The sequence below is a fragment of the Haliotis cracherodii genome, unplaced genomic scaffold (assembly GCF_022045235.1).
Source record: "Haliotis cracherodii isolate W230 unplaced genomic scaffold, xgHalCrac1.p SCAF_2, whole genome shotgun sequence".
NCBI classification, from domain to species: domain Eukaryota; kingdom Metazoa; phylum Mollusca; class Gastropoda; order Lepetellida; family Haliotidae; genus Haliotis; species Haliotis cracherodii.
In genome coordinates this window covers 12092401-12108338 of record NW_027266275.1, presented here as the reverse complement: position 1 = coordinate 12108338, position 15938 = coordinate 12092401, and the positions used below count along the sequence as shown (strand labels likewise).

The 15938-nt window shown below is 39.0% G+C and overlaps 1 protein-coding gene across 1 annotated transcript; it reads left to right on the top strand.

Annotated features, from left to right (window-relative positions):
- Window positions 1-10905: 10905 nt before the first annotated feature.
- On the top strand, window positions 10906-15734 carry LOC139467869 (uncharacterized). The gene is made up of 6 exons (XM_071249386.1): window positions 10906-11173; window positions 11844-11909; window positions 12606-12793; window positions 13480-13562; window positions 14930-15137; window positions 15621-15734. Exons 1-6 carry the CDS (start codon window positions 10906-10908, stop codon window positions 15732-15734), a joined length of 927 nt encoding a protein of 308 aa, XP_071105487.1.
- Window positions 15735-15938: the final 204 nt, after the last annotated feature.

Genomic DNA, 15938 nt, shown 5'->3' with positions numbered 1-15938 from the left:
CGTTGTCTTAGTACTGTTTAGTCTGGGGAATATAATATAGATATGGAGATTCATACTCGTGGTTTGAACTAATAAGGGCTCCCATTATCAAATGTACTTGTTGTGAACAGAAAATAATTGAAACAATTTGTTATCATGGTAGCGGAGGTATGCCCAAACCCGTCGTCCATAAAAGGAGGAAAAGTATTGAAGTATTGCCCAGGTGCAGTTCCAGTGTACGGATGGCGAAAAGCTAGCATTCACGTGTCTTGCGACGGGAAAGTTGGATATAAAACTTCAGTGTTCACGGTCATATTGGGAAAATCCACCACTTGTAAGTGGATCTTGTATAGTACACGTACTGTATTTAAAAATATATGTGATTTCTGTATATTAATGTGTAAGCGTCAAGAATAGAGATGATGAAGGTCATGGTAAATCAGTGTTGTTGATTAAAATCCGTTTCATGAAACGATCTGAAATTGACATACCATTACATGTTACAAAATACTTCATCGCCCGATTTATAATGAACGCACTGTTGCATAAAATGTATACGTATGTTGAATATCATGGTTTATCTGCCTTTGCCAGAATTTTTTCTATTTTCGAGTCCCCTTGCTAAAAGTGTCACAGTCAACTTTGATAGAAATACTGAAGGAGGAAAATAATACATTAATTATGAAATCAACCATATATAGTCATCACTCGCGAATAAATGTATCGACCTTTATCCCGTCCAATGACTGATGAGCTATGATGAGGTAGCGGGCACAGGTGGCAAAGTGGTCTACTGTGTCCATTATGTTTCTGGGTTTATCAGGACCATACCCGTGTCCGAGTACGTGGGATTCCCAAACGTGAACGTGTTGTACCAGTGTAGCAGGGCGTGGAGTCATCCAACAGATGACATCCTTACCCTTTCAGCTTGCTGACGCGGTTAACCTCTTTGGTCATGTGGACAAGGCGTCCGACCTGTGATCAGAAGGTCCGTGGTTCGAATCCCATCACGGGACTCGGAACTTTTATGGCCGCTACACCAGCATCACATCTTTCTCTCCTCCCTCATTCCTCGCCGTGATCTTACTGAAATACTGTTCAAATCGGTGCTAAACCAAAAACACTCACACACTGACTTTTATCTTGTTGCGTGAAATGTATATGTATTTTGAATACGTATATATATTATATATTTCTGTCTTTCAGGGCGCGTACAAACTTCCCAGTACATTTGGCCCCGGGTCACTACTTAACGTTTATCGCCGAGCCCTTGGGAACAGGACAAAAGTGGTATTGTGATGATATTCTTTCTCACATTTGGTTATGTTTCTAGGTTTGGGAGCACCATACCAGTGCTCGCGAGTTTCATTAAAGCGGATTAAATATCTTCATCACTTTCTTCCCACATCAAGCTAACACGCTATGGTATAACTTGAATACTGTTCAATGAGGCCTCACTCACTCACTCACTCACTCACTCACTCACTCACTCACTCACTCACTCACTCCAATAACAAATTGAGCGTATCTCCCATCTATCAGCTTAAATACCCTGGACCCAATCGGCACCATGTGTTAGGGAAATGACGCCACCTTCTCGATCTGTCCGTCATGGGTGCGGCGTTAAACAACAAACAAACAAACTGTAATTTTATTAGGCGGCTATTTCTATCGTCGTTTCATTTTTAAAATTCGGAAGGTAGCTGTGGTGGGATACTAGAATGAAGATATATTATTTGTACAAATTGCAAACGTTTTAAAGTGGACGAGGTGTAAGTCAAATTCGTTCGCTCTTGATTATGTAAAAAGTGTAGAGACGTCAATCTGTTTCAGCGACACATCCATCCACGGAATCAATGTCTGTGATCATAGTCAAACTGTGTAAATATTTTTAGCGATTGAACGATCTCCCCTTAAGAGACGTTTGTATTTGGGTGCCATGGTTTTTAAAACAGTGCTAAGTTGATCTTTTATAATATATATTTTTAAAGTTCATTTGTTAACGCTTACTTCCATCTAAATCGCAGCTACCTGTAAATAATCGAAACTGGACCAGTCAAACCTGTGACTGATATAAGGAGCAACGTTTGACGCCCGGATACGATGAGAGAGAGAGAGAGAGAGAGAGAGAGAGAGAGAGAGAGAGAGAGAGAGAGAGAGAGAGAGAGAGAGAGAGAGGTCCTCAGATGACAACTGTTTTCAGGTCCATCTCTGAATTCAACAAAAACGAAGATGATAAAGCAAACAAACTGTTACATACGTCTATCCGAATAAAGCCATAATGCCAAGATCAATAGTAAGAAACTCTCCATAATGGCCATTAAGGACGCGAAGAAAGGGCACATTTTTCACCTTTCAACATCAAAGTCGGACAACCCTTCAACTTCACTGCAATTCTTGACCAAACAGGATATACGGTAGGAAGTTATGCTTCATATGTTTTGTGAGGGGTAAAACGTAATTGAATTCTGTTTACAATATAAACAAATAGGTTCTGGATTGTTTTGTCAAAATTGGTATGTGTCCTCACTCAGTCACTCACTCATTATGTGATAACCAAATTACCATGTGAGGAACTTTAGATTTCGGTTTTCCAATTCCGTATTTTTGTTCCTCAGGCATATGTCGAAGGCGATCATTCCTTCGACTCACTCACTGACTCACTCACTGACTCACTCACTGACTCTCTCACTCACTGACTCTATAAGATAATCAAATTAACATATGCGGAACGTATTTTGTTCTTCAGGGATATGTCAATGGTGATCATTACTTCGACTTCAGGCACAGAGTCAACGAAATGCGGCAGTACGTGGCACTTCGTGGACAGTGAAGGTGAACAGCATGAAAGTCCGGATCTAGGATGCGTCCTGTGTATTGCGGAATCAAAAAGTTCTTTCTCCATCACACAATTTATCTCCACAGCAGAATTTTAGCTACATATGAAAAGTGTTTTTGTGTTTTTGTAAGAGAAAATATCATCGAGGAGGAAAGTCTTATGATCTTATAAAGTTATACATATATTAAATATTCTTCACCACTTCACCGTAAAATTTGCAGTAAGCAATTAAATCTTGTAATGAGTGAGAAAACCTTATTATATCTGTTTGTTGTTTGTCACCCTGTACATGTATGTAATCTGTAATAAACTCCTCTGAACACTGAGCAGGATAACAGCTCTGTCGCAACAAACACAATTACGCTGTGCGGTGTTCCCAACTAAGATATACATGAACGGGGCGAAGTTATCAGTGTGTTTCCTCCGTGTGGCATAGCATGCTCGCAGTCACTCAGTCACTCACTAATAAGTTTCTTCTTTGATAGGCATTTAGAAGTTGGAGTACTAAGTAAGGATAAGAATTTATGGATGAACAACTTCTTTATTACAATTAAGAGCGACGTTTCGGTGTAGGTTCTAACACCGTTATCAAGCAAGTGATTTACAGAGTGCAGTAAGCAAGTATATATACACGTAGGAGGCAATGTTTATACAGTAGGGTAGATATACTGGAGTAGCGAAGCCTGCTGTGTACACACAAGGGCAGTGATGATGACCATGGGTGAAGTCAGTGCCGTGATACAAAGGATGAAGCCAGTAATATAAACAACGAAACGTCGCTCTTAATTGTAAAAAAAAAGTTGTTCATCCATAAATTCTTATCCTTACTCACTAATAAGTTGTACATATACTCGTCGATCGGGACATGTTCGCAAGACTAAGGTTTGGAGATAAAGCACATAAACATAATTGCCTTAGGTCAAACATACTGGAGTCAGTGAGTATCGCTTTACGCCGCCTTTAGCATTATTCAAGCACTATCACGGCGGGGGACACCAGAAATGGGCTTCACACATTGTAACCATGTCGCGAATCGAACCCGGGTCTTCGGCGTGACGATCGAACGCTTTAACCACTAGGATGTCCGACCACCCGTAGCATACTGTGGGTGGTAGACCAAATTATTATCTGACAAGTGGCACCTGTACAATCAATTTATACTTTAAACACTTTGCTCGCGTCAATATGCCGACCCGCCTTGATATTGCTGGAATATTGGTAAAAGCGGCGTAAAACCATACTCACTCACTCAATATGCTGACACGTGCCACGAATTGAACGAAAATATTAAACGAATTAATAACAATGCATTTTTGACCATTATGTGGTCAAATATATTGATTGTAAATGTAACATTTTACATAAAATTCCAAATTCCAATAAAGAATATTCACTCCGTTTATGATCCTTCGCTTGTAGGCATGCACGTGGGTTTCTACAATCTGGAACACGTCTACCACCCGAAGGCTTGTCCGATAATAAGCTGACACAACATGATATAACTAAAATACTTTTGAAAGACGTGTTTCATCCGACAGTCTCACAAACCAGAGAACAATCTGCCGAAATAGATTCCATTGGTCATAAGGCATTCTGACCTGGAATGCCCATGACACACATTTGTGGCCAAATAAAATAGACTAGTGACGATTTTTAAACTAAAGAAATAGTCAGGTTGTCAAAAGCAATTAAGACACACGAGCCTTTTCAATAAAAGTGACAAAACCCGCTTCATGATGATAAGAAATCACTGCTAAATAAAAGCGTCAAAACCCTTTCCATATTCATCAGAAATATCTGCCAAAAACACACTTTCAGATTTACCCGCTTTTGAGTTACCCGTATGCCTACATGACGTGGTAACCGGCAAAAGACAGTGTCACATTGGCCAGTAGAAAGGGCATTATAGAATTCAAGAATGTCTAGAATAAAAGGGTGATATGATGAGACACTTTTAAGTGCCTCAAGGCAAGCCAACGAATCAGAGAAGATGATGCTGTTTGGTATTAGTCAAAGCTGTTAGGATAGCTTTGGCCTCAGCCGTAAATATAGAACTGGTATCTGGTATTCTTGAGGAGACAGTTCCGGATCAAATGATGGTGGCACTAGCAACTTTGCCACCATCCTTGGACCCGTCTGTAAAAATGGCACTGTGAGAGTTCGCAATTGGTTGTACGCTTGTTGATAAACCAAAGGATTTGTTTCAGATTCTTTTAGTTTAGTTAGAGTAAGGTTTACCTCTGGCTTCACCATCTGCCAGGGAGAAGACAGAAGTCGGGAGGGTGATATCATAAGATCTATTTTAGCTGTGGTGATGTGTGGTAGAATTATGATTCCCAGTGGTGGAACCAGGTTTGATAGATTTCGAAAAAGGTTTTCACACTGAGAGTGGAAAACGCAATTGTATGATGGATTTGATTTATTTGAGTGCAGTTTAGTGGTATATTGCAGTAACAGTTTAATGCGGCGCTGTTCGAGTGAGGGTTCATCAGCCTCCACATACAGACTGTCCACGGGAGAGGCCCTAAAAGCTCCAAGAGAGAGCCTTAGGTCCTGATGGTGTATAGCGTCCAATTTTTCTAAATTGCTTTTGCAGGCTGCACCATAGACAATGGAACCATAGTCTAGTATCGAGCGTATTAACGATCTGTACAAGTGAAGGAGGGTTGTCTGATCCCCACCTCACTCAGAATGTCAAACGCCTTTAACATTTTGCCTTGAGATATTTGATGTGTGGTAAGAATGTCAGATGACGGTCAAATATGAGGCCCAGAAATGTGTCCTCCTCTACTACCTTGACAGGAGTATCATCTAAAAGTAAATCTGGTTCCTTATGTGGTTTGTATTTACGACAAAAGTGAATACAGTTTGTTTTGGATTTTGAGAATTTGAAGCCGTTTTCGTTCGCCCATTTTTTAATTTTGTTAAGACAGATCTTTCTATTGTATTCATATTCCTACCACGGAAAGAAATGTTGAAATCGTCTACAAAAAGTGAACAATCATCGCTATTATTCAATACTTTAGTGAGACTATTAATTTTGATGCTGAAAAGGGTGACTTATAGTATACTGCTTAGGGGGACGCCCTGATCTTGATCGAAATGTTCAGACAGGGTAGAACCCATTCGCATTTGAAATTGTCTGTTGTTTAAAATATGAGACATTAAACTGAGGTTATCTGCCCCTCAAACCAAATTCATGCACACCTTTAAAAATAACATGTTTCTACGTTGTATCATGCCTTTCCTAGATCGAAAAAGATTGATACAGTATGTTGTTTGTTAACAATGGAATTCTTCATAAACGATTCTAAACGCACCAAATGGTCATTTGCACTTTCAGGAAAACCACACTGGATATCACTCAAGAGGTTACTGGTCTCCAGGTACCAGACCAATCGATTGTTGACCATGCGCTCCATGGTTTTACAAACACAGGTAGTTGGATGGATCTTGTGATCCCCTCCAGGCTTTGGAATAGGAATAATAACAGCAGTGTGCCACGAAGGAGGAAAATTCACAGTGGTCCATATTTCATCAAATATATTCGGTAATGTTTCCAGACATGAATCGGGCAAGTGTTTCAGGCTGATAGTGGATGTTGTCAGCTCCTGCTGCAGTGTCATGAGATTGCCCTAGGGCAGTATATAATTCATGGAGTGAAAATGTTTTGTTATAGTCCTCACCATTATCAGTGTTGAAACTTTTCTTTTCCTGTTGTTTTTGAAACCTCTGAAATTGAGGATTATATTTTGATGTTGAGGAATTATTTGCCAAAGTTTCACCAAGTGTGTTGGCAATTTAAGATTTGTGGTTAAAAGTGTTTTACCATCTTTGAGATAGTGAACTCCAGATTCTGAGCCTTTTCCCTTAATCTATTGAATCATGTTCCACACCTTGGCATGGGTGTGCGGGAATGGATTTTGATACATATTTCCTCCAGGATTGACGTTTATTCTGTTTAAAGGAAGGTACGTCTCGCTTTAGCGTTCATGATTTGAATTTTATTCAAGTTGTGGACAGTTAGATGTTGTTGGAAATGTTTCTCGGCTTTCTTCCTATTTTCTGTAGCTTGTTTACAATTATTATCAGACCACGGTTTACATATATGAGGGTTTTGCAGAGGACTTTGGAATGTTTTCGTCTCCAATAGCATTAAATATATCTGAAAAAAGGTTGTATAGGATCAGGAACATTCCTGAAACTTTCAGGTTTTAGTTTTGCAGTACATAGCATTTAGAATAAAGACCAGCTGGCCTTTGTAAAGTTCTACCTTGTTGAAGGTGGTTCGTGAGACGGTTTAATAGTTGTAAGTATTGTTGGAAAATGGTCAGTTCCACAAAGGTCATCATGGACCGACCATTCAAATTTACTTTTGAAACTGTCAGTGAAAGAAGATAGGTGTTGGCACCATCATTGAAGATGCATAAATCATTGTTCGAGATATAATATCCAAAGAGTTTTCCCTTATTATTTGTATCAGTACTCTCCCATAGGGGATTATGACCGTTTGAATCGCCCATGATGATACAGGGCTTCGGGGGCAGATCCTCAACGTCTCAAGGTCTGATTGACGGATAGTTGAGGAAGGTGGAAGATACAGTGATCACCTTGTAAACACTATGTTCAAAGTAACACGGACGGCAACAACTTGTAGGGTGGTGTTGAGTGGAACAGGGCTATGGATTACGCCCTGCTTCACCAGGATAGAAGAACCCCCCCTGTAGCTTTATCAACAGGACGGGAAAACAAGTGGTAAGAACTGTACTGACGGATATAAGATCGATCTGTGTTTCTTGGAGACAAAAAGCTGACAGTTTACAACCTTGGATTAAATTTCTTCTTAAGAGCTCTGCAATTCCATTGTATTATGTTTGTGGAATTTTGGTGGTGCTTCCACTGGAGAAATATTACACGAACATGAGGAAGGCTTTGTAGTACTCATATCGGTTTCCTGTGGAGATCGAGTTACATCCATGTCCAGAGGACCAAAGGAGTTCTAGATCTCTACTGGGACCTCTAAAGGAGAGGTGGCCTTCGATGTTTGCAGCTGTTCTTTTTGCTGCTTCTTTTTCAATAATTTATTTTCCCTGTTTGTGAGTTTGACAATTTCTGGTTCTGGCTCTGTTACTGGTTTTGGATTCTGAGATCTCGACATGTTTTTACGGTTTTTGGTTTTGGGGTTGTCACAGCTGTTTGTTTTGGAGTGAAGTAGTTGGACGTGGCTGAACAGATTTGGCCCATGTCAGATCAGTCTGGCAGTCGACAGTGGTGGCAGCAGCAGAGTAAGAGATAGAAGAAGTGGTTGAAGTAGAACCTACAACCCTCTTCTTAGCTTCAAAGTAGGAGAAGTTTTGTTCAGTCTTGATTTTCATTATCTGTAATTCATGTTACCACACAAGTCAGGATTTGGAAGATGCCATATGGTTCCCACCACAGTTTGAAAACTTCACATCCTTCCTGCAGTCAGTGTCCCCGTGTTTGTCACCGCAGCGGTAGCAAACAACAGAGACACGGCAGGATTTGGATCCACGTCCAAACGCTTGTCAGGTGTAGCACCAGAGTTAATTAAGTAGTGATGATACCAGGTGTTCAGGAAAAGGAGAGCGTATCCTGTCCCTCCGGAGGCAATCGTCACAAACACATGCAAAGACGTGTCAATTGGTCGCCTGAAAAAAAACATTGGGACATGATGGTACAAATGAAAATAGAGATTTGTATCGGACATCATTTTTGGCACTGATATATAAAATTTTGAAATGTCATCCACGTGTCTTCCATGACACCTTTTGAAAGCTTTACTAAGGACCTGAATGTTTTAACCTTGATCATACAACCTCTGAGCAAGAATCGTATAATATTCTTTGAAATCGTGGTAGAAATGGCATGCTCGATTGTAACTCCAAAGTTTAAAATGTAGACACGAAGGCTGGAGCTGCTGGACGCCTTGATACATATATTCTCTCTATTCATTATAAGGACGCCTTTATACATCAAACACGTACTTACCTTTTATGTTAGCGTGCATAGTGTTATCTTGGATGTGTCTCGTATTCATGCCCATTGTTTTTTTTAAAGTTTCAAGGTACCATTGCCTTTCATAGTTACATTTGCAGGTGCAAAAGGTATGCGAGAAGAGTATTAAACAGCTCAATGTTAAAAAAACATTCTGTGTTGAGCATGTGTTATCCTGAAGGTGTTGTAATTTAAACAGAAGTGCTTTCAATGTATTTTAAAAGTTGTGCTGCTTTTGGCATTTGTTTGCACAAACCGGCAGTGGTATTGTTACAAACAATCTTGTTAAAAGAACACGTTATGTTTATTCTTGTATAAACTCGTAATATTCCCATACCTTAGTCACCCTCAATCTAAATCTCCATGACAATTTCATGCAAAATGTTCACTATCTCACGCCGAAAATGCTTACATGCTAAATCCTTTCCTTGAACATAAAGGAGCTTTATGTTGGTAAAAATGTTACAATCTATAATAATTCCATACCAGCAAAGGACCCGTCTAATTCATTGCCGTCATAAACACATGCTGATGATGTAATCGGAACCATAGAATGGCCTTTTAGAAATAATTTATTCTGACTACAGACACTGAAAAGGTTTTTTTGGTGCCTTTATTTAACGTCTTTTGGGTCTTGAAGGCTTTGGGCTATCTGAATATTTCTTCTTGTTTGTTAAACAGATAAACTAAAATATACATTTGAACAGCACCCTACCAAATGTTACAGACTCATCCCTTCATTGAATTTGTAAATAAACAGAAGTGCTTTATGTACTAAGGTGCGGATTCTGTCCTGGCGACTGATGTTTACATCGCAAGTGTGTTGTTACTAGACGCCATTGTTGCTACTGCTTTGAAGTTTCTTTCGAACTATTTGTCCAGTGTATGCTATATTTCCTTTTAAAGTCCATTGTACATGTCACTTAATGCTAGATTGAATCTGAAACCTTCAAGGTATTCAGTCAATCGTTTGTAGTTGGCTTTGAGAATTTCGAGTTAAGTATGGTCACGACAATCTCTCTTTAAGTCATAATTATATAAAGAACGTTATAAAAAATAGCTGACATACATTGTATATGCCACCTTTCGACTTGGGAATACACAAGGTAAGATGCTTATGATAAAATACCTAAAATTTGTCCCCAGTCTACCTTAAAACGTTTTGAAAGCTTTATTGATGACGTTAATGTTGTAACCATGATCAAACGAAATTTTGAGCAAGGGTCGAATGACGGTCTTTAAAATCTGCGTTGATAGAGCATGCTCGATTGTACCTCAAACGTTGTGAAATGTAGACACGAAAGGCTGGAGGTGCAGAAAGATTGGAAAACAAAAAGGGAAAGTTGACTATTGGAAAGTTGATGCCATCCCTCTTGTCATACAGTCTTTCTGAGAGTGTGTTCTTACTTTGTGCATAGATTTAATTAAGAAGCAACTGAGGCGATATCAGTTGCATTCATTTTTTACAAATTGTCCCAAACCTCTGTAGATAGACATGTAACTGTATCTATGGTTACTACGTTTTGTAAGATGGCCCAATAGATCACGGAATGAAGTTTGCCTTAATTTTGTCATATGGGATAGTATTATATTGAGTTGAATCTTCTTCAATTCGCGCTTAGAAGTTGGCATGTTGAAAAAGGGAGATGGTTCTATGGATATTCAACTTTTTCATTACAATGAACGCGACGTTTCGGAGTAGACGCTAACACTGTTATCAAGCAAGTGAAGTACAACAATGTGAAGTTTGAAGGTCATGTACATGTGGATAATTGATTATACAAGTTTAAATGACAATAGATTGATGTTTACACAACAGATAACAATAATCCATAAGTTGCAAAGTGATTCTGTTGTTTTTGACTGGGTAACCAGCCTTATATATATTACTGCGCTAATATTATAAGGTTCCGTAGCTAAAGTGCTCTAGTGCTAATTACTTGCTGCTCTTACTGACCTCTTACCGAACTAAATTGAATGTTTCACTGCTGTCAAGTTTTTCAGTTCATATTTCTGTCATATTTCGTGAACATTGTCATTCTCACGTCCCTAAGTTGTATTTATTTAGCAGAATGTGGGTCATGTGGAGCATGGAATTTCTCTTTGTCGTCTTGGCAAACTTGGTTGTGGATTCCAACAGCTTTCATACCAATACAGCGAAAGCATTCCATGCAATGAGCTTTGTTCCAAGCAATCCCGCAGAGAAAGTGGACAAAGTCATTACGGAATTACAAGAGAAAACTGATGTCAAGTTGAAAGAGCTGAAAGACGACATTAAGACTAGTCAGAGCCTGTTGGAGGCCAAAATAACTGTCCTGGAGACAGAAATGACAAAACATGGTACGCATCGTCAGTGCACACATGTCTGGTTTGGTTAACAGATACACACATCAATTGCAAGTCGTATTTGATTATCTTTCGTGCAAGAATTTGACAGATTTTTTATATGACCATTATTACAAGTACTTTCATTATTTGTAACAATGGAGATTTTAGGACATTATATGTATACTTATTCACAAATAGCTGGAGGCATCCAACATTGCAATAATGTTGTCCGGGTTTGAATCCTCATTCACGTTGTTATATCTGGACGTGAGGCTCCAGTCATAATTGTCAATTGTCAAAAACCACAATGCCTTTTCATTTAACCGGAAGCACACTTTTTCTGGAAAAAAACCCAAGACACATCTACACAATACCCTGCAGTGGATGCCTCACATAATTTTAAAGTACAATTGAACTGACATGACTCGATACATAAAGCATTTTTTTGTATTATTGAGGGACTCACAAGAGTTCAAAACACAAAAACTGGAGGTCAGAAATCAAAATCTCAAAAGTTGCTTTTTGATCCTGTGAATAATCAGTAATGAAATGACATACTGATGAACCTCTTAAGAGCTTGGTATCATTTGTTCTTCCTTAAAACACATAATAATGTTTCTGCTTGTAAGGGTATCAAACTCTGCTGACTGACTCACTCATTCTCTCCATGATCTCATTGCAGCAAACGACACCAAGTTAGCTGTAGACAGCCAGCTGTCCAGTATCAGGAAAGTGATAGATAACATAGGTGGGATTGAGATGTTATTGACCTGCTTTTGATATAGTCGTAATCTCGACACTGCATTTAGCAGATATTTTTTTATGATTATAGGAATGTTTTATGTCTGTTATTTATTGCCAACACGAAACTCATAACTCAATGCTACGAGTAGCAGAACCGGAAAAGTTCCGTGTCGCATATAACCTAGTTAGCCTACTGATTAAAGCGTTAGCACGATCTGGTTTCATTTGTTGTGTGAAATTATAAGGTGAAGTCCATTTCTGGCGTCCCTTGCCATGATATTGCTGAAAAATTGCTAGAGGCGACTGAAAACCAAACTGACTGTTAAAGGGGCGTATACAATATTTTATATCCTTTTAGTCAAAGAAAATAAATGATTGATAGAACCAGTTATGGTCATTTTCCGCCTTTAGCCTTGATTCACTTTCATTTCAATAAACATGAAAGATTAATCACAATTCATGTTTGTCTATGATACATAACTATTTGTGTAGTCAAACACAATGCGCGTCATTGTATATCAGAGTATCTTATTAACATACAGGAACATTGTTTTAATACTGTTTAGTTTAGAAACAATAGGTATCGATATAGATAATCATGTTTGTAGCTGTACCTTATGTGATCATAAAAAAGGGCTGCCATTATCAAATGTACTTGTTGCGAACATAAAATAATTGGAACAATTTGTTATTATGGCAGCGGAGGTATGCCCAAACCCGTCGTCCATAAAAGGAGGAAAAGTACTGAAGTCGACAGGACGCCATGTTGGTGCTCAGGTGCAGTTCCAGTGTACCTATGACGAAAAGCTAGCATTCACGTGTCTTGCAACGGGAGAATGGGATGCCAAATCTCAGTGTCCACTGTTATATTCGGAAAATCCATCACTTGTAAGTGGATCTCGTACAGTACACCAACTGCATTTAAAAATATGATGTGAGTTCTAGATATTAATGTACACGTGTTGATGAACCTTGACCTTCCTGCAATGGATGACAAGAATAGAGATGATGAAGGTAATAGTAAATCAGTGTTATTGATTAAAATCCTTTTCATAAAACGATCCGAAATGGCCGTTGTTAATACAATGTTTTATGGCCATCGATATATGTTTTCTCATATTGTCTTTACCAGAAATCTTTCTAGTCCCCTTTAATATAACAGTTGCCATCGTCACATTTCATAGAAATTTTAAGAATTAATACAATAACTTAATTATGAAATCATGCATACATTGTCATTATTCCGAGTTATGTATCGACCTATATCTCGGGTTATGACTGATGAAATATGATGAGGTAGCGGGCAAAGGTGGCAAAGTGGTCTACCGTGTCGATTATGTTTCTGGGTTTATCATACCCTTGTCCGTGCACGTGGGATTCCCAAACGTGAGGAACGTGTTATACCAGCATCACATCGTTCTCTCCTCCCTCATTCCTCGCGGTGATCTGTCTGAAATACTATTCAATGGGTGCTAAACCAAATACACTCACACACTGACTTTTATCATGTAGAGTGAAATGTATATGTATTATGAATACGTTTATATATAGTATGGTTTTTTTCTGTATTTCAGGGCTCGTACAAACTTCCCAGTACATTTGGCCCCGGATCAGCAGTGACGTTTATTGCCGAACCTTTTGGAACAGGAAAAAAGTGGTATAGTGACGATATTTTTTCTCACATTTGGTTAACACTCATAATAATGATTGTGGTCGAGCCGTCTAATGCGCAGCAGAATTAAGTCCCTTGGGCATGTCAAAATTCTATAATCGTGTGTTCGAATCGGATCGACTATGTTTCTAGGTTTGGGAGCACCATACCAGTACTCGTGAGTGTCATCAATGTGGTAAGCGTCTAAGACCTTCATCACTTTCCTCCCACATCAAGCTGACTTGCTGGAATACTGTTTAAAGGGGCGTTAAAACTCACTCACTCGCTCTTTCCAATGACAAATATCCGATTATCGAGTGTATCTTCCTTCTTCACCTATTCCCGAGGCAAGTGCATTAAACTGACTGTAAAAGTCCAGTTACCACCCTTGACTAACTAGGCTGGAATTCCGGAGTTAGCTACATGGACTAACGAGTCTATGCATAGTCCAATCAAAATCGCGCAACGAACTAGACATGCGGTTCGTGACCAAAATGGATTTCAACGTGCAGATGTCGCTCTAATGAAGGATTCGCATAGAATGTGTTCCGCCATCTGGCATCAACAGATATTTTGCAAATCTTTTCATGGTTTGATACACTCCGCGAGTTAAGGTCCGTTTCAATACAATATATATGTTGATTATCGATCAGATCGTCTTGACTTCAATTTTGTTGGAAGCAATTGCAAGTGATATGAGAGGTGGAATCTGATTGGTCAACAGGAGGAAAATAAAAGGGACATAACTCGTAACCCGGTTGCGCAACGATGGAGTCTATAAATTCCAGTTTAGTTCGGCAAGGGTGGAAATGGACTTCCAACAGTCAATCAACGCCCTTGCCTCGAGAAGATGCCCTTCTATCACTACGAATACTCTGGACCCAGTCGGCACCATGTGCTAGGGAAATGTTGCCTCTCACTCAATCTGTCACTCATGAGTGTAATGTAATTTTACGGTAGTTTCATTTTTAGTTGTATTCACAACGAAGCTGTACTAGAATTACGTTATAATAATCTGTACACATTGCAAGCATTTTATGGTGGACGAAGAGTAACAATAAAATTATTTTGCCCGTGATCATAGTAAACCTGTGTTGGAGTATATATATTTCCAGCGTTTTAAAGATCACCCCATAAGGGTGAAGTTTATATTTTATGTAGAGTGGGACACCTTGGTATATAATACAGTGCTCAATTGATCCTTTTCATTCAACCATAAGTCTTGTAATCCTGCGTAACGTAAGCTTTTTTCCAGTTTATTTGTTGATGCTAAATTCAATCTATATCACGGCTACCTTAAAATCCCACAGAATCCCACCCTCTTTACTTTCAGTTATGAGTGTATCCATATACAGAAATATCCTTTTCTTCAGGCCAGTCTTTGACTTCAAGAAAGACAAAGATGATGAAGCAGATATACTGTTTCTAACGTCTATTCGAATAAGGGAAACCGCAGTAGTAAGAAACTCTCGTCAAAATGGCCGTTATCTAAGGGAAGAAAGGGCATATATACCTCCTTTCAACTTCAAAGTCGGACAACCCTTCAACTTCACTGTAGTCCTTGACAAAACAGGATATACGGTAGGAAGTTATGCTTGATATGCTTTGTGAGAGGTTAAACGTAATTGGAAATAGGTTATGCATTGTTATGTCAAAATTGACATGTTGTGGTGTGGTCCTGGCGGCACACAGGTTATACCTGTTTCTGTTTTGCCCTCACAGACCACACTATTTCACTGACTCTATTTTATTGCATATGTCAATAAAAGCTATGAAGAATCTTTTCATAATCATGAGACATCTGTACTGAAAGAGTTCTCTGTACGATTCCGACTATATCATAATCATGTGTTGATAATATGTTATCGCTATGAAATAGTGATCGCTATGAAATAGTGATTATACCATGTCTCGAACATCTCCTCCTTTAACACTCCCTCCCTCCTTCCCTCCCTCTCTCACTCACTCACTCACTCACTCACTCACCCACCTATCATTATGAAATAACCAAATGAACATGTGCGAATCTTAAAATTTCGGTATTCCGTTTCTTTTGTTCTTCAGGGATATGTCAATGGCGATCATTTATTCGACTTCAAGCACAGAGTCAACGAAATGCCGCAATACGTGGCACTTGGTGGACAGATGAAGGTGAACAGCATGAAAGTCCGGATCTAGGATACGTCCTGAATATTGCGGAATCAAAAAGTTCTTTCTCCATCACACAATTTATCTCCACAGCAGAATTTTAGCTCCCAATGAAAAATGTTTTTGTGGTTTGTGAGAGAAAATATCATCCAGGAGAAAAACTCTTATGACATTACCCATAAAATATATGTCTTAATGTTTTCTTTGGGTAAAGCAGCCTGCATTGTAATGGTA